This window comes from Argiope bruennichi, chromosome 7 (assembly GCF_947563725.1).
Source record: "Argiope bruennichi chromosome 7, qqArgBrue1.1, whole genome shotgun sequence".
In the NCBI taxonomy this organism is placed as follows: Eukaryota; Metazoa; Arthropoda; class Arachnida; order Araneae; family Araneidae; genus Argiope; species Argiope bruennichi.
Genome location: NC_079157.1, coordinates 107562489 through 107583757, shown reverse-complemented (window position 1 = coordinate 107583757; position 21269 = coordinate 107562489). Strand labels below are relative to the sequence as shown.

At 30.3% G+C, this 21269-nt stretch overlaps 1 protein-coding gene across 1 annotated transcript; it reads left to right on the top strand.

Annotated features, from left to right (window-relative positions):
- Positions 1-523: 523 nt before the first annotated feature.
- On the top strand, positions 524-5818 carry LOC129975113 (zinc finger protein OZF-like). The gene has a single exon (XM_056088055.1). The coding sequence runs from the start codon at positions 655-657 to the stop codon at positions 2326-2328; it is 1674 nt and encodes a 557-aa protein (XP_055944030.1). The 5' UTR covers positions 524-654; the 3' UTR covers positions 2329-5818.
- Positions 5819-21269: the final 15451 nt, after the last annotated feature.

The window sequence follows — 21269 nt, the reverse complement described above, 5'->3', positions numbered from 1 at the left end:
TCTTCGCTAGCACATTGAACATAAAGACTGTGTGAATAACAGAAACAGTACATAACCTAAAGAGCGAAGAAAGAAGCAATCGGAACATTCTCTATACAAAATTTCAAACAAGCATCCTTTCCTAACTTCATCAACTCGTAATATATATATATAACTCACTCTTATCCATTCTACAGGTTCGAAATACTTCCGACATAACAAATAAAGAAGGAAACCAACCGTTAGAATACCAAAAGAATTGTGAAGAATTCCATTGCAGCATCTTTTACAGTGAGAATGCATACGATTTTTTAAATCGCATACTGACAATTAAAAATTGCAAAAGAATAACGGAAGAAGAAAATAACTTTTAATTATAAGCATTACTTTCTTTATTTAATAAATTTTAATTATAATAAAGAACAAAATTAAATACTTTAATCGATATTTTTTTAATATTTTTAATTTAACATTTGTCATAAGACAGTTGTAGTTTATGTACAACTCAACCATTGCAAAAAGTAGTAAACAAAACAGCATTCCGATGGGTTGCAATTTTGGCAACTAACTCGGGTGCACACTGATCTTCACTTAAATCGGATTTTTTTTTTTCTTTTTCCCCTCTCTTCTTAAGAATAATTGAAATTTGATATCGGCCTCTGAAAATTTACTGAGATGACAGAAGAACAACTCGAGTGTAAAGAAATCTCTATTGCAAATTACTATACAGTATCACTTCCTGAAGTAGAGAAATATAGCTATGATTGTCAAAAGTGTGGCAAACATTTTTCTCAAAATAAAGATTTTGAAATTCATTCATGTTCTCATATGAATGAAAGTCCTCATGTTTGTGAAATATGTGGTAGAAGATATTCCAGAAGAGATACTTTAAAAACGCATATGATTTTACACAAAGGTATTACTCCTTTTGTTTGTGAAGTGTGTGGCAAAAAATTTGCTCTAAAGAGATATTTAAGGAGTCATTTACTAAGGCATGCAGGTACAAATAACTGTTTAAAAACTGAAAGTATTTTAAAAAATGGAAATTTAAAAAAATTATATTCTCACTCAAAGGAGAATAGACATTTTTGTGAAGTATGTAGAAAAAGATTTTCTTGTATCAGAAATTTAAAACTGCATATACGTTGTATTCATACAGAAGAAAAGCCCTACATATGTAAAGTATGTAACAAAGGTTTCCATCAAAATTATGTTTTAAAACAACACATGATCTGTCATATAAATGAAAAGCCATATAAGTGCAGTGTATGTGACAAAAAGTATTCTACTTGTGGTATGTTAAAAGCACATTCAATTATACATACAAATGAAAAACCATTTGTATGTGAAGTGTGCAAGCAAGCATATTCTCGTAAAGCAAGTTTAAAATATCATTTATTGAGACATAATTCTGAAAAGCTCTATATGTGTGAAGTCTGTGGCAAAAAGTTTTCTGATCCCCGAAATTTAAAATCTCATTTACGTGTATATGCAAAGAAACATGTGTGTGAATTGTGTAGTGCTGAGTTCTGTCTGAAAAAACATTTGAAATTCCATTTACTTACCCATTCCAATTGGAAACCTTATAAATGTGAGAAGTGTGATAAGGCATTTAAAACTAATGATAGTTTAAAGCAACATGTACCTATTCATTCAGATGAAAAGCAGTATGTATGCGAAATATGTGGTAAAGCATATCATCGCAAGAGTTATCTTAAAGAACATTCTTTGACTCATGCAGAAAGTAAACCCTTCGTTTGTGATATCTGTGACAAAAGATTCCACACAATTTCTATTTTAAGGAGTCATATACGTATTCATACAAAAGACAAATCCATTATATGTAAAATATGTGGAAAAGGACTTTCCAAGCCTGGTTCCTTAAGAGTTCACATGGGGACACATACAAATGAAAAGCCATATGTATGTACATTCTGTGACAAAGGATTTTCCCAATCCAGCAGTTTAAAAAGACATTTTCTTACTCATACAAAGGAGAAGCCATTTGGATGTGATGTATGTAACAAAGGGTTTCAGGAAAAAAGTTCATTAAGGATACATTCATTAACACATACAAAAGAGAACCCACATGTATGCGAAATATGTGGTAAAGGTTTTGCTACAAAATATCGATTAAATCCACATTTACGTACACATACCAAAGAAAAGCCATATGTTTGTCAGGAATGTGGCAAGGCATACAATTACAGTCAAAGTTTAAAAAACCATATACGTCTTCATAAGGATAGGAATGCATTTGCGTGTAAAATATGCAATAAAAGTTTTAATCGACCTGATACTTTAGTTAAACATTCAAGATTGCATACACAGGAAAAATCTGATGCATGATGCAATAATTTTCTCATTTCATCTAATAATAATTTATATTATTCTAGGAATTGGAAATTTGATATAATTGGACATTTTTTTGCTCCCACCCCACACCCTTCTCTGTTGGTGTAACAACTTTTCATTCATAAGGGCTGTCAAAAATTATATTTTAAATTCATGGAATACTGTGGAATTTCTACCTGTGGTGGAAGATATCAATAATATTTACATATTCACACATGCTGGCAGCTGACAAACTATTTAAAAAGTGGATTTTGTGCCAACTTTTATGTTTTGTGGTATGTTAAGATTAAGACTAATGTTAAAATCAGAAATGGAAGCTGTAATTGGGCATTAGATGAATTATAAATGGTTTTTTTATAGGGTATGTAAAGAATTCTTTGAATGTCCATTAAAATGACTCACGATCAAATGCCTAAGACTGAACAAAATTAAGTTTATTTTTATGTTTGTTTAGGACCTGCAAAAATTAAAAACTTCCAAATTTTTTGTGAAAATTATTAAGCATACTTTTTGAATTTGAGATAAATATTAATCTTAAACATAAGCTATGTGCATTTTTTTCTATGAATGATTCTATATATTATCAAGTTCAGAAAAGATTATTATTTAGTGTTTACTTTTCATCAATCTGATCAGGTTCTCTTTCCTGAATCCTTCAAGAAATATGGAAAATTCTCTTGTACATTTCCAATTTACTGAGAAAATCTTGTTGTTTGATAATAGGCATCCACTTTCAAAGACAACAGCATTTCTGGGAAAATGTTTCACATTCCATTATCCAATAGTAGCAATAAGTCAAGCTGTGCCAATAGAATAATACTTGATTTTCTATGAATAATATTTTAAATTATTTATAATGATGTTGCAGTTACTATATTGTCATACATATAAATAGTTTTCTAACATTACATTGAGTTGTTTATACTGTATTTCTTCAGGTAACAATATGACTACTTACAGTCCTTATTTGAAATTATCCATTTCATTTAAAACTTTTATTTAATTTTATGTTTAAATATTTTTCAATTTTATAAATTTATGAAAAAAAAAACTTTTTATTGTGCATTGTTTTATATATACTCTAAAGATAGTGGTCATGTTATTCCAGTTTCATTTAAATCTGTTTCATAGATATGAGCTGAAACATTCTCTTCTGATGTATAATCCTCTCTTTAGACTTAAAAAAAAAGAAGAGTTTTCCAAACTTGATTTATATGTAAACAGTCATTGGAATATAAAATTGCAGAAATAAATTTAGATTGGTGAATAATGAAAGAAAATTTAATATAATTATATTGTACTTTTTTTATTTCCTTTAAACCAATTGTCACCAAATAAAAGTATTAATACCAGCTATTGCCAAATATTACTAACAATGTAGAATGAAAAATAATTAAATATTTGCATTAGATCATGTTAGCACTGGTGCTATGTAATGGAAAAGTACCAATTATTTTAACTTTTTAGTGTTGTGTTAAAATCATTCAGAGACTTTATTTTTTTCAATCTGTGCTAAAATATTTAACAGTTATGGAAATTTCATATCCCCCCCCCTCCCTCAAATCCTATTCAGTTATCTTAATCCATAATTTTAAAATTTTGTCCTTGTAAGAATTGAATAAAATATTAAAGAATATTATTATTATTATTTTTAACTCTTCAATTACAAAAAACACTGTTTTTACATTTTATTGATTAATTAATATTGTGAGATTTTATGAAGTTTTATATAAAACATATGTATTATTGTGCAGTATTTTTTTTATTTTACAATATATTTTGATTTTAATTATTAGAATCTCTTTTCAGTATGAATTTATTGTTACTATATGAGATCTTCTCTATCCTCTTGATATATAATGTTTTGTGAATAAGTTTTCAAACAAAGTTTTATTTAAATTGATATGTTTAATATTTTTAAGGATAAAATTTTTTTCATCAATTTAGAACTTAATTTATAATGTGCTGGAATTCTAAATTTCTTTATGGTTGTATGCTCCTAATAACAATTGTATGTTCCTATAATCTGTACAACTTCTGTAGGCGTTTCAAGGACACTCATTTTCTCTACTCTTTACTCTTTCTCCTTCTCCATTGCCATGGTTTCAACAAAGCTTGTATTTTTTCCATGCCAGTACGTTTCGGGAATACCTTACCTTCGGAATACCTTAATAGCTATGTAAAAAAGGAAAAAAGAGTGACACTGTTATCTGCCTCAAACTTGCGAGGCAGACAACCAGTAACAAGGTAGAAAATGCGACCTTGAACCGCCTACAGAAAATGCTCAGACTGTAATGATTATATATTATAGAATTTTCAGAGCTTAGTTAATAATTAATCACTTAATTTGATTTCAACTTTTTTAGTGAATGAGAATTCTATTTAGTTTTAATTTTATTCATTATAAGAAAGTCAGTCAATGGTTAAATTTTTGACAAGTTATATCTAGGAAGTTATTAGAAGTAAAAGTTGCTGAATTTCTTAATAATTAGGGTAATAAATTAAAAGTAGTAATTTTTATTTTTGTTAAAAATCTACAGGTCAAAGAAAACAATTGTTGAAGCATTATGTGTTGAAAGAGTAAGAATACAAATTTAATTAGAATGAATATCAAAGGAAAGAAAATTATTTCAGATTTATTGAAAGTTAAAGTGTATTTTGAATGTGATTAAATTTTCAATTTAATGATGGTGCAGCAGAACTCCAATTTCTGGAAAGGGAGTAAGGAATTAATGATCTGTTTGTTAAAAATTTAGAAGAAATTTGTCCACTTGATTGTATTTCTCGCATATGCTCTTGGTTATAAATACATACGAGAAATTTATTTAATATTGTTGCAAAGTGCATATGTATAGATGCAAATAAATAAAATAATGAGAGGCAATGCTGAAAAAAAATATTTAAAATTACTTTCAAAAATTTATTAAAATTGGAGAAAAAATAAATAGCATTGACAGAAAGTTAAAAGAGAATTAAACTGAGTAAAAATTGTTTTTAGAATTATTAAAGGATATGTAACTTCTTATTTCAAATATCTTTTCTTACTGAATCCTTTCTTTTTTTATATAGTCTACTACTCAAAATGTGCCAAATTTGCTAACTAAATCAAATCATATTGATCCATAAAGCATTTTGCATGATTTTTGCATCATATATACCATTGTGATGGAATTTATTGATAGTAAATTAATTTATAAACATTATCATGCCAAGAGATGAATTCATGGAAAAAATTTTCTGAATAAAAATAGGAAAACAAGAGATTTTATGTGGTAGTTTCAGGTAATTATATATTGATAAAGAATGTAGATATACAAACTTTTGTATTCATTAAATTAATATTAATTTGGATTGTCATCAGCAAAAAATTAGCATAGTTAGTTTTTTTGTCATTAATCCTAACATTCCTGGTCTCAATTAATTGTGATAATTAAGATTTTAGTGTATTTTTATCAATGCCTGAAACTTTTTATCAATGGTTAGTTTCGACATCTAGATTTCTTATTTAAAAGAATTGCATTTTGCATTTTAGTATACTAATAAAAATTGTTTAAAAAAAATTTTAGTTTGTATTATTTTCTTGGAACAGTACATACATTAACTGAAGAGTTCAGTGATGAAGTTGTATCTAATAATATTTCAGGAATATTCTTCAAAACTTTTGTAGCAGGTATTGTTTTTTCGTCCATGTTGCATTTAGTAACATTTAATTATATTTTTTACTACATTAGCTTCCACTTAATGGGAACTATTCGGGAATGTCGATAACCGAATTGAGTTAAAATCAACTATACCATTACATCAAGACAGAAGAAAATCTCGGAGAGATTTGTGATTTATTTAAAAAATAATACTAAAAACTTTTTTAATTTTTCCTTAGTAACATATATATATATATCGCCTATATATTGCTCATAGTCTTGTCGTTTTAAATTTGTTAAAGAATGCTGCTTTGCTGGATTTCAAACGAGCAAATCTTTGATTCAATCATAGGAGGGTTTTTCCCCCTTCCTTTCCCCTTTTTTTTCTTCCAAATTTTTGTCCCTATCCGAATTGTCAGCATTTATTACTCACACTTGTTGAGAATTACAATTATGTCTTTGAATCTCAAATCATTTCTTTTTTTTTATTCATTTTACATCGTAATTCACTTGCAGGCGACATTAGTTTATGGCTGCTCTATAGATTTCAGCTAGACTTGGCAGCGTAGTTGTCTGTTTAAACCAATCCAAACTTCTTTAGTCCAGACATGAAAAATGTGAACTCCATCCCATAGGAAAAATGACTCCCATGTGTTTCTTTGCAAATATGGGCAAAAAATTCCTCGAAAATGAATCCTTGAAGCTTATGGAAAATGAAGGAATGGTGAATTATTAACTTCAAAACTGATAAAATTAAACGATGTAGCGTTTACACTAAGCAAATATTGTTGTGTACATTTGAATGTTATAATTTAGAACCAAAAATGTAGATAATAAGAAACAGAATGATATTAATGATATCACATTAAGCGGTATTTGCCGCATTGCTTACTTTTTGAAAATCATTGTCACATTTTTTAAAAAAAGTTATCAATTGAAACTGATAAGGTACAATAAAGAAATTCATTAGGTGCAATAATGTGAATCTAATCGGAGTCGATGAGTTCTTTTAAGAGCCTGTACGAAGTACGAGAAGGTTTTGATGTTTCTTTTTGAATTCTCCAACTTAATTAAAGAAATTCAATACAGTACACAATTCTTAAGTAATAGATATAATGAGAAACTGAACCCGCATAATATTTAGTTGTGAACTAATTTCAGGAGCGTAGATATCGAAACATCGCGTACAAAATAATAAATAAAAAGATGTTAGACAAAATTTTGCAAAAGGCATGTTAAAAATTTCGAAGAACTTTCTACATAATCCAAATATTTTTAAGTCTAAGTTTGCCTGAGTTGTTGAATTGTGATTTACAGTCAGCCAGTTTTGAGTATACTTGTACTTTAGGACTGTTTGCAAATTCAAAAACATGGAAAAATTCGAAGAATTATGTTTGAAATTTAAATGATACTCTCATTTATCTTATTGCCACAGCCTTGCTCGTGACGGTTAGTGAAATTAAAACTAGAAAAATTGTAATTAAAGCTATAAGAATATATATATACAGTACACTCCTGATTATCCGCGGAATTGGGTGGCGCGGCCTCCGCGGATAACAAAAATCGCTGATAATCCGAAAAAAGCTAAAAACGGGTATAGCAAAAAAGAAAACAGTCATTCCAACTTTGAAAAATCTTTTTATGTACAATAAAACGAAAAATAAACAGCAGGAAATGTTTAACTAACGCTTAATATTTTAGTATATCACTCAAAACTAACCTAAAATGCATTTTGTTAATGAAAATAGAAAAGTGCTTTGTATTTACGACAGGCGTCAAGGATACACAGAAAAATTAATACATATGTACTGTTTTAATACTGTAATGTATTATGTAATTACAAAAGCATAACTGTAAAACTGTACCTTTTTGAAAAAAATCAGTCAAAAAAAAAAAAAACTTTGTGCGGCAGGCGCGGATAATCCGCACCGCGGATAACCCGCCCGCGGATAATCGGGAGTCTACTGTATATGCAATGATATTTTAATATCTAATTTAATCCAAATTAATTTCCTAAATTTTTGCCTAATTCGGCCCATGTCGGGGTCATTCTAAAGTGTTCTCTTGTTTTCTGGTCCCATTCCACTTTTTCTATTTAATTAATTCAACTGAAGCTTTGTAAAAATGATGCGGCTTCAGTTGCACGTGCTGAGTGAAAACCGTCACTGCGTTGCCCTTCTCAAGGTCAACACATATATTGAATCGACACGTGACGGAAATCTCACGTTATATAAGACGAGGGATAATTTCCCCACTTCTGCTCTTGTCTCGCCCTGAGGCGGACGTGTTTTGTCCGCACCTTCTTGTAAATATATTAAGTCCTTCAAGGATGGATTAAAACGAATTTAAAAATCCAAAATGTCTCTTCTATGTCTTCGAACCTGCCTTCTGATTTTAAGAATTATATGCTTACATATCTATCTATCTATCTATCTATCTATATATATATATATATATATATATATATATATATATATATATAAAACATTATTTGTTGTGAAGCATGATGCCGTCTGAAGACAGTGAAGATACTTTTAATTTTTGTGACGTTTTATTTCATTTTGAAGAAGCAAGCATATGTACAAGCGATGAGCACACAGAGCGACACAGATAAGGAATGAGGGAAAAGCTCTTGGACATTTTATCCCTGGTCTTATATAACCAGAGAAATAGATAGAGAAAATATTTCTTCATAGTACTACTATATTACGAGATTTCGATAGGGATTTTCGTTACATGCGCGGAGAAGGTAGCGGAAACACAGGGAGATTTTAAAAAAGAATTTGCCTGATCAGCGGTATTTTATCTCTTCAAGCGTAGTGTGGGAAAGTTAGTTTTAGCTGATTCAGCAGTTTAACAAAGCTTCTCTTGAATTAATTAAGTAGAGACAGTGGAATTGGATCACGAAATAAGAGAATATTTTAGAATGAAGTTACTATGGGCTAAATTAAGATAAAATCTTGAAAATTAATTAAATTGAAATTAGAGTTAAAATATCATTACATATATATATATATATATATATATATATATATATATATATATATATATATATATATATATATATATATATATATATATATATATATATATATATATATATCTAATATATAAAATTCTCGTGTCACAGTTTTCGTTGCCATACTCCTCCGAAACGGCTTGACCGATTTTGATGAAATTTTTTGTGCTTATCCGGTATCTATGAGAATCGGCCAACATCTATTTTTCATCCCCCTAAATGTTAGGGGTAGTCAATTATTAATTAAAAACTAACTTTCCCGCCAAAAAAATCTTCCATTTTCCCACCGCCAACTTTTCCGCCAAAAAAATCTTCAATTTTCCCCAACGCCAAATGATTTAGGCTTTAGTTCTTTTTTTCTCCCAACAGTAATGAGGCTAGGGTTAAGATTTTTCGGCGGATTATTTCAAACGATTCTGTTTATTTTCTTAATGTTTTATGCATTTAAAATTAAACATTGTTAATTAATCCATGTTTCAGATTCATTCTGAAGTACTTTTGAATTAAAATAGCACAGAATAAAGGAAATTAAAAATGTCTAATCTTCATAGCGTTACCCCAACTGGCGTAGAAAAATTCACGCATTTGCGTTATGTAAAAGGCGAAGAAAATTCACGCATGCGCACTGTGTTCTGATCGTTGGCATGGCAACCATTATCAACGGACGATTTAAATTACTTTTAGGTTAGTTGTATGCTTTTGTAAGTAAATTGTATTTATGTTATATATTTTTTGTATATGCTTATAGTTTTAAGTACATCGTTTTTTAAGTAGTTTTTTTTAACCTGTTTACAATGATTTAAATTATTTTTAGGTTAGTTGCATGCTTTTGTAATTAAATTGTATTTATGTTAGTTATATATATATTTTTTATATATGCTTATAGTTTTAAGTACGTCGTTTTTTAAGTAGTTTTTTTTTAACCTGTTTTCAATGATTTAAATTATTTTTAGGTTAGTTGCATGCTTTTGTAATTAAATTGTATTTATGTTAGTTATATATATATTTTTATATATGCTTATAGTTTTAAGTACATCGTTTTTTAAGTAGTTTTTTTAAACCTGTTTTCGACAGATTATTTTAAACGATTCATTTTATTTTCTGAGTGTTTGATGCATTTAAAATGAAACATTGTTAATGAATCGATCCATTCATGATGAATCTGAGAAAATTTTGTTGACAAATGCTTGAGATATTACATAAATTAAGAAAGATATTCTTTAGTGCCCATAAAGTTTAAACGCTCAGTGACTCTATTATCAGTAATCATATTATTAAAAAAATGCTTTGTTTCAGTAAAAAATATTGTTATATTAATTGCAGATTAATCCTTTACACTTTAATTTAAAGCATAAATTCTACGAGGGGTAACAGAAAATTAGAGAGATACATATCACGTTATGACTGAAGGCCTTTATAATATTATGAGTGAATTATATGACTATCAAAATTTGAAGTTTTAAAATATTTTGCTGAAGAATAAAATATTTTGCTGAAGAAGTTGGAATTGCATAAAATATTTAATTATTAAAATTTTAACGAACACTAAGATTGGCGAACCGGCTGGTCGCCAAAGGCGGCTAGTATATATATATATATATATATATATATATATATATATATATATATATATATATATATATATATATATATATATATATATATATATATATTTCTTGACAATGGTATCACTGGGCGAAATATAGAGGATAAGAATCGGAATAAATAACAAATAAAGACATTCTTAAAAAAAATTGCGAAATTAGAGTGTTTAATTAAAAACGATGTTTCTATCTATATACAAATTAATAAGATAAACCAATGAAGCAGTCTTTCACCACAACCACTTTATCCAATTTTACCAATTTTGTCCTATATAAAAACTTATGACCTCTAAATATGTCCACAGTGGTTGTTTACCCCCTCCACTGTCTATTTTTGGGAGCAATACTTTTTTTGTACTGCTTTATTATCTATGGGGGAAAATCTTGACAAAGCACACCACCCCCAATCACTGGATCGATTTTAAAATTTTTAATTTCATGTGAACGCTTATGAACTCTAGATAGGTCATTAGTGATCACCTGCACCTCACCACTCTCGCATTTTCCAGAGAAATCGGGAAAAAACACCACTTTACATTCTCTAGTTGGAAGAACATCGACTGGGTTCCCACACTGTCATTGCAGTGATTCAGAAATTCATTGTTTCATATCAAAGCTCACATGACCTTCTCCTCCAGATGCGTTATTAATACCCTACCACATTTCTTATAAGAGGTATGGATGTTATAAAAATATATATCACGCCATTTGCGGAACCAATGTTTGTTTTAAATGTTTTTGTTTTTATTTTAATGAATGCGAAGTATAGAAAAAGTATTGTCATTGTCAAAAAATTTCAAATTGGAGATTTTGACGAATCTCCATGTTTCAAACCCCCCTGAGTTTGGAAAACACTCAAAAACAATTTCAGATAAACGGATGAAACTGGATATAGTCGTTATACCAAATGTATAGATTTCTATCAAATTTTGACCAAAAATCGATCATAGGAAGTCCGGCTGTTTGAATATAAGCTAACACGACAACTATAAAACAAAGAGAGCTAGATGGACGAAATTCGGTACAAAAAAATTAACATCTATAGTTCAGATACCTATAAAATTTTGAGCCAAATCCAAGTTGACTGTCTGTCAGTGCACTTGAAACACAAGGCACTGTCAGAAAGACTGAATGCCAGAGGCCATTTCAAATATGTAAACAATCAAAACTTGGGAGTTATTTAAAAAGGCAAGTACAAATTTCGGAAAGAATTTGCGTCCATATAAACGTTTTTCAAATATAAAATTTCATGGTTCTTGGTTTCCTAATTTAGTAACATGACAATTCAATGAAGAAACAAAAATTTCTCCAGAGTGGAATTTTTTTTCTTCATTAAATAGAGAAGTGAAAAAAAAAAATCGTCTGAAAAACAATTAATTAAAAATCAACCAGTGAAGTATTTTGATCGCAAGGGTGATAGTCTGGTTGGTAGGACGTTGGATTCGCATGCCTTGGATTGTGAGTTTGAATCCCGCCAGACGAAGACTCTCCGTCAACATGGCGGCTGGTGCACGTACAAATCTGTCGTAGCCACAAAGTCCTCCAAGTCGAAACAATACCACTGGGGGTAATGAATCGGATGTGATCGTTCTCTGATTCAGGTCTAAATTACAATCTATAGATGAGTGAATGAAATGTATGAATGAAGTCCGCCCCGTGAAAAGGGCAGTGATGCATAAGTTGTTAAGACGTACACCTGGCGCTAGTGAAACAAGAGACGCTAAAACTCGGCTTAAAATCGCTGACTTCGTCAACAGGCCTGTCTATGATAAATGCCATAAACAACAACAACAACATATTGATCGTTCTTCTTAAATTAGGCAGAAATGTTCGAACAATCAACACTTCAACAAACTCGAAAAGGGTAACTTGTTTAGTGTTATGCTTGGTCAATGCATTTAAAACTGCACTGTTATTGCCACTGACATGGCACAATATATTACGTCGTAGATTATATATATAGTATTTGAGTCCAAAGTGAGATTGCGGAGTGGCGGCAAATAAAAGTGCAGAAATTCCAGTCCGTTTTTAAGTGTTTTATTGATTACAAAATTGAAGTTTATAGATTTTTGAGAACAGTGTAAATTCCAGTGACTGATGTAGATGCAGAAGTTTTAGTTTCAATTTTTAAAATTTTTCAGAAAAAATAACTAAATAAAATAGCTTAAAAATTTGGAAAATTCAGTCAAAAATGTAAAAAAAACTTCTTTTGAATGGCAATGAATTGCTCCTTTTGAACTACAAAGATTTTGTTTCTACGATCATAAGAAAAGCATTATGGGAAAAATAAGTAAAAAAAAAAGTCATCCAATATAACATTAAACAAAGAATTTTCTATGTTAAATTTTAAAATTCTGGCTTCGAAATGCATTGAGCCACCATTACGACTACCTATGCACCGAATCCCATGGCTATAAATGAGATAAATTTGTCTAGACATCGTGGATACACAGGCAGGAAACACACTAGCATTTCCTTTTATAATTATAGACATGTTCGAATATATGACAATTGTGAATGAAATGAAAGCACAAAATTTTTTACCCTGAAAAAATCGCAAACGAAAGAGATAAAAAAATATCCGGTGTTCTTTGGCAGTTGCCTATTTTTTCTATCTGACCTTCATTAAAAAATGATAGAGTTTTAAAATATTACTGTTAAATTGTAACCAAAGCCTGTCTTGGGATTTTCATCCTTGGGTATAAATATGAAATAAGATTTCCAATAAACATAAACGTGAATAAATAAAAAAAATAATTTAATTTTTAATACAAAAATAGAATTATAAACATTTTTTTCATCTGAAAATAATAAATAATACAATATAAAAAAGAGAAAAATTTTACAATTGTGGTGTAAAGTCTATATACCAAATTTCATTTGTTTAGCTCAAAACGTTTTTGAATTATCGTATTCTATTTACAGACGTACGGACAGACTTTGATGAGTTTAATTCAGTATTAAACATAAGTAATAACTTTGCATATAACATCTTGCATATTTCCACATTTCTTCTGGCTAGCTTGCTGCAACATGTTCTAAAATTAAATAAACTTTTTTTTTTTTTTTTTTGCAGGAGGTCTTAAACTTGGAAAATTCATTAAAATTTCCCCCGAGGTCACACCGATTACAGTATTTACTTTTTGAAAGGAAACAAAAAAGAAAGCAAAAGAAAATTTTTCATTCAACAGTAGATTTTTATTAACGAGTTTATTCATTCATAAAATAAGAACGCAATGGTTTCATCATTACGACCAACATCGTATTATTATAGAATATATGAAACCAATTAGAAATGTTTTAGTTCTTTTTATGTGCTTACGGTAAAGATACATTTTTTCTGTTCATTTTGAAGAAATTATGATTTTAAATTTTTTTTCTTGTTTTCCGATTTTTTTTATTACAATATCTTTACGATATTCAATGACATACAGGAGATATATAATATTACTCGTTTTAGGATACCGAATTAGTACTTTCGGTGGATTTAACTCCGCAAAGGAGTGACATGCAGTGAGACATACGCGTGCGTGTTCGCAATTCTTTGTTACGAGTTGACTTTGATTTCCATTCCTGTTAGGCGCGCTTTCTTTCATTCAAACGAAGACACACATGACAGCAACTATATACAGCCTAAAAGACGATTATCTTCAGGCGAGGCGTGCAGCATACAACAAGACTCTACTGCAGACAGTAGCGCACAGCTTAGTTCAGCACTAGCTTGACTCCGTCGCTGCTCTGCTAATCCCTGGAAGACCAGTTCTTCTCCGTCGCTTCCGACTACTCTACTCTGGCAGCTGCGGCTGCCTCCTTTTATAGGTCTCAAGAGGCGGGGCTAGAAGCCTCTCAACCAATCAGGAACGTTCGAGGCGTATCTCGGTTCCTAATGGACGGATCGGGAAAATTCTCGATGTTTCGGGTATAATCCATTTTGAGACCAAAGTCGCCAAATTCGTCAAGTCGCCAAATGGTCGCCAAGTTTGTCGCCAAGCTCATGGACCTCCGACGCGACACCCGGACTCCGTCTAATACAGATGACTGTAAAACTGTCTTTCTGATGATGGAACCAACTATGCTGGGAAGCCGCATCACAGATTCGTAACAATATAAATAAATAACTTAAGGAATTATATTTTAATGTTGATAAATATTTATTCTCTTCAATTTGTAACTGTTTGTAAATATTTGGTATTGTTATCACTTGAAACAGATCCCAAATTTTGAGGTTCATTCTAAAAAAAACGCCCATGCAGCTTCAAAACAGAAGTTTTATCAACACAACAAACTACATTAATAAATATGGAATGATAAATGGGGAAATATTTAAATTTGTACGTACAAAGCAGAAAAGCTTGATATTATTGGAAGTTTTTTTTCTCCCTATTAAACCTCTTCATTTGCTGATAACGGACAAAGTAGTAATATAAATTTAAGACAAAAAAAAAGCTTTCTTGTATTGCTATTTTAACCATGTAAATTTGGTAATTCTGTTAATTGTTTTCATTTTTTTTTGTGTGTGCAAGAAACTTTCCGAAGAATTCCACTTCGAATTTTTATGAATCTCGCATTTTAGACTCTCCAAAACCGGTGTGTGTGTGGGGGGGGGGTGAATGAAAGAAGAGGAAGGGGGGGGGAATGAGGAAAAAAAAAAAGAAATATTTGTAAATCTATCTATCTGTAAACATGATAGTTAAAAAACACAACTAGTTAGTTGAATGAAATCTGGCCTATACTTTTAATACTTAAATTGCAATTCTGTATCAAATTTTGAACTAAATTTCTAAAAAAATAGACTGTTTGTTTGTCTGTGTGTATTTACTTCCACCAATAGCATAGATAAAGAAAAGGGGTGCAAAAATAATCATTAAGAAAACGAGTGAATTGGTGAATTTGCTATGTAAATAAAAAAGTAATTTTAAATAAATACTTTGTGAAATATTAAATAGTATGGAGTTTATTGCGCTGACTGGTTCTGCTTGCCAATATGCTTCCCCTTCCAGTATGTTGTTAGGAACATAATCTTTACAATATCCCGACAAGCTTTCAGATTTTTATTACTACTAGAAATCCACAACGAAGTGGAAGGGATGATATTCCTCTTCGCTAAGAGGGCTTTCTTTCTCTCTTTTTTGCTAATTGCATTATATTGTCATAAAACTGGTGCAGAAACGTCCCGGTCGGTCTTTAAAAATAGAAGTTTCAAAAAAATTGAACCACTAAAATTATTACAAGGGATGGGGGAAAAAAATCATTGAATTTGACGACTCTAGGCAAAAGGACAGTCACGTCTTTCTATAGATTTGTCCGATTCGGGATATTTATTTGATTGAATTTACAAGGAAGAAAAAGGCCAGAGGCGGCGGCAGAGATTTGCCGACAGGGGGGCAAGCCCAATATCTCTAATTTGACTCCAAAATAACTCATAATAATTAATTTTACATTTAATTAAAGAAAATAAAGTATTATTTAGCTTCTTTTTTTATTCAGATACTGACCCTTTCTTTCATTGTTAAAAATTTGCAAAGATATTTTTTTAAAAAAAAGAATGTTGTTCTTAGTTTCTTTTACTGAGTATCAAAATATCGCTAATATTTGAGTCTATTTTTTACGAGACTCCGGAGATTTAATTGCACTGAGATCTAATTTTAGAAAAAAAAATATGGTTATATTTTATTCTAGGTTGTAGTATATAGACAAGAACATAGATTGTGCCAGAATGGCGTGTCATTCTAAATGAACAGATGCATGTTCTTATCTTGGAATCTATATAAAAGGAATGTTGAAAGAAAAAGTTTTGTAAAAGAAAGCTTTTCAGAAATCCAAAATAATAAATAAAAAACATTAGATGTTTTTACCAAAAATCGATTTTTCAGCATAGTTTCCTACCTGAAATATCTACTAAATAAGGATTGCGACAATGAGCAGAGCTGTTTCGAATCCGAAGAGAATAACTGGGCGTATTCAACAAAAATTTACTATAGTTCGGACACGAACAATATAGAATGCGGAAAAGATACAATGATGTTGTTTCTTAAGAAGGCTGGAGAATCTTCATTTTTAGGCACGCGTTCTTATGTTTAAGTACTTTTTTTCTCTAGAAGTTATTTCAAGTTAATATTCCTCTCAAAATGTGAGTTTTATCAGTTGTATGCATAAACCCCTTCATAAACAACAAACTCATCGAATTACTAAATTTTTAATGTTAAATCTGCAATTAAGTGAATTAAATAATTTAAAATGCAAAAATCACTTAAAAGTGCCTCATTAACTCAAATGCCCTTGCCTAGGGATTAAAATAATAATAATCATCCCAAATAAGAGCAGCCATTAAATTAGGAAGTTAAGTAAATTCATATGTCGTGAGCTAATGTGTTATATCTGAATATTCTATGAATAACTATTTTAATCATCATTTTACCAAGACATCTTTATCCAAAGTTTATTAAAAATTTAGAAGCACCTGTAATTATGTAGTTTTTGCTGCAAAGAGCAATTGAAAGAAAAATTTGAGAAGAAAAGAAAACAATACGTCCCTCGATTACATAGTTATAATACTGAATGCAGAATATGAAGAATTTAAGTACTAATTTATTTATCAAATGCATACTTGAATAAACTCTTTTAGAATAGCTGAAAAGCTACCATACCACATATATTTATTTTGTGTCATCATTTGCAGTCGGTAATATTTCTTTAGTGTAATAATTGTAGCCTGATAAATTAGATTGCAAAAGAAAACAGATATTTTGCTGTTAAATAAATTTAATTTGCAATTATACAATTTACTTATTTCAGTGATTCATAATGAATTCACATAATGTGGTTACAAAAAAACAACTCTTATTAGCATGCATATTCACAAGAATGTCAGAAGAAAAGAGCGTTTTATTAAATTTAATTTAACCATTAACTAGATTTTAGTCAGACTATTCTCATGGTGAAATGAATAAAATAAATTTATCAATTCGTTACTGAGGAAGCAACAATTACATAAATAAGATGACGATTAATTTTAGAACTTGAATTTAAACGAGGAATTATGGAAAACAACTCTATCGTCTTATTCATGAATAATATAAAAGCATCAATTTCTCTAATAATTCCACTAGAGGTAATCGAAGTGATGAAAACAATTTTTTTCCATAATCTATGAAAAAATCTTGTCTGAAGGACAAAGATTAGTCAGGAAAAATGTGACATCTTATTCATTGGCCAACTTATTGATTATTCTGCTAAATTTAGTATAAATTATATGCTGAATGAACATTATGACATTCAAATAAAATGACTGAGAATTTGGACTCGTCGACAACCATTCGCATTGAATTCTTAGTCGACCGATCAAAATTTTTCGACAAAATGGGCATGTCTTATGCCTTATTCACTTGTCGTCTTGTCGGTTATATTGCCAAAAGTAGTGCAAATTAAAAGCCTGATGAACGACATTTGAATCAAATGTCTGAAAATCTGTGGATAGAGTCTTCGACATTCATCACATTCAGTTCATAGCCGGTCGTCCAAAAGTTTTCGGCAAAATGCCATATCTTATTCACTTGTCGGATATACTGCCAAATCTAGTATAAATTATAAGCTAAATGAACAACATTTCAATCAAATGTCTGAAAAATCTGCAGATTTAACGTCTTCGGCGTTCACCGCATTGAATTCAGAGTCGGCCGACAAAAAATGGCCGGCAAAATAAGAATATCACCTTGTCGATATCTTATTCACTTGTTACCTTGTCGGTTATATTGCAAAAAATAGTACAAATTATAAGCTTAATGAACGACATTTGAATCAGATGTCTCAAAATCTGTGAACTTAACATCTTTGACATCCATTCCATTCAGTTCTTAGTTCGGTCTATCAAAAATTATCCTCGAAATACGGTATATTATTGGCCTACCACCCTATTGATTATTTTTCCGAGTAGAGTCAAAATACTTTAACTGTTACTTGGGATACTTCGACTGTTTACAATATATTAATTAAGGTGGATTTTAAATAATCATATTCGATAATGCGCAATTCTCTACAACCGTCCTGAAATGGTGAACACTTTTGCCGACAAAACTTAATCTCTCGTCGACAGGGGAGGGGGCAAGAGACTGTCGGTAGGGGGGCAATTGCCCCCCTGATACCGCCGCCTCTGAAAAGGGCCTCAATATTATTGGGCAGATCTTTGATTGTTTTTGCTACAAATTAAGAAAAAAAGTGGCATTTCTGTTTTTAATCACCTAAAAGTCGACACGGGAAGAAATTCTTGTATTTCTTTTGTATCTTGGAAAAGAAAGAAAAAAAAACTTCAATTTGGTATGTACATATAATTGTTTCTCAGTTATTATAATGTGGGTTTTTTTTTTCATATTAAATACTGGATGCCTTTCATCTTATTAATTAAGTACGGCATTAATTTAATAATGTCAATCAACTTTAAACTCAACTTAGCCTTTTTGCTTTACTTTACTTTTACTTTATAGCATACGAAGTACAAAGTATTGTAATCATTCAAAAAATTCGACCTCGAGATTTTGACAAATATCGACGTTTAAGACCTCCCTTGGTTCGAAAACAATTTTTTGGCATTATATGTCTGTGACAAAGATAACTCAAAAACTCTTTGAGCTAGATGGATGGAATTTGACGGTCTTGACACGGAATTTGTAAATTTCTATCAAATTTTGAGCAAACTCCATTCAGAAATTCATCTATCCGGGTGTTCGAAAATAAGTTCACATGATAATTACAAAATAAAGAGACGTAGATAAATAAAATTCGATACACTGACTTATTAGTGTAAATACCTGCCAAATTTTGATCCAAATCCAAAAAGAGGTTGACAAGCCTGCCGGTCTGTTTTTCAAAAACATGTAAACGCGATAATGCAATGACTGAAATATATCCAATATGGTATATGGGTTTGTGACTCCGAGTGCAGTTTTGTGTCAAATTTTTGTTTCAGCTGGTTGGAAATAAAGGCACAAATTTAATTTTCGGTTATTTACCGGATGCCAGGGATTAATCGCGAAAAAACTCACTAAGGATAGCACGATAGATTCAGTAAAAATGTTAAATTCCCTCCAAAGGGTAATATTTCGTAACTATTATGCGCCAGTGCCATTCTCTAAAATAACACCTTTATTAAAGAGTATGCCAGAAAGTTTTGGGGACACCACTTCCACTGAATTGATAAGTGAAAGCATTGATTACTACAAATGACAAAAAAATGAATTTATTGTGCAGTAAAAAAAAAAAAAAAAAAAGAAGAAGAATTTTGAAGAAATACAGCTTATTGAACAGTAAAAGAAAGAATTGTACCAGTATTTGAGCTTAATTTTAATGCATCAAGCCTTGAATCTAATAAAATTCATGATTTTGGTCTTTACATTCAACTGCAAAGATTGTGTTAGGCAGAACGACTCTCCGAAAACTAAGATTTAATTTTTTTTTTTTTTTTTTTTTTTTTTTTGTGTGTGTGTGTGTGTGAAGGGGTGCATAATATCAAATCAAACTACAATTATTACACATTATTAAACTAAGCCGAATGTTTATCTACTTAAAGCAGATAAATGTATCTAATATAGTTTCCAGATAAACTTATTTTGCATAAAGTGGAGAGATAACTTTAACCCTCTAAAAGCCAGAGCAATGGTTTTTTTTTTTTTTGAATCAAATTCGTTTTCAAATAGGCAGAAACGTTCTCTTCGGTAGTCTTCAAGATGGGTCTAACTGGTGCTTTCCGTAATTCGGTTTTTGCCTTTGAAATCGGCGAAAGCATCTTTTTTCACCATTACCGTCCCCCCTTCCACTAATGATGTTTGTGACAGTGATGGATGAGACAGACTGCAGGTAGTCCGCATGGAATAAAGTTGCTTAACCGTCCCTCACCATTAATGACATTTTTTGACAGTGATGGATGAGACAGACTGCAGGCAGTCCGAATGGAACTAATTTGCGCTGACTAACGAATTCCTTATCTAGAAAAGATTTAAGTGGGAAAGGTATTATGTTGCTTTCGGAATGGGAGAAAATCTTTCTTGAATTATTATTATGGATGCAAAATTTTTATAAGTACTTATTTTCAAAGGTAAAGCAAAATGTTTTTTACAGATCTTATTACAAAAAGATATAATTAAACATTCGTGAAGTATATCGATTTGTATCAAGATAATAATAACAACAAATTTATGCTTTCACCCTCTCTCTTTTACACTTAAAAAAACACCCTGTTTTGTATCAAAATTCATCCATAACATAAATACTTGGGTAGAAGTCATTGTGCAAAACAGAAGCGTGCATCTGTCAGGATGTCAAGATGGTTTAGTTATATGCATATAAGAGTAGCAAGATTTCTTTGTCCATACAATTTTTTCTACTTTTCAAATACAGAATAATGTCTTGAAAAAAATTCCGTGCTTCATTTATTAAGAAATGGGGTTTTGTTCCAGATTTAAAACGCATTGAAATATCAATGCTTTTCAAAATTGAATTTAAGAAATTCATTTCTAATAAACCTTAATTTTTACGTTAATAAACGTTCATTTTTTTCTCTGTAGTGATAGCATTTTATGAAGAATAAATAATAAATGTCCAATGATGATACTTTATGAAGATATAGACATCTATTCTTACGTATTTTTTGTAGAACCGCATTATATTTCCTTCTGTTTT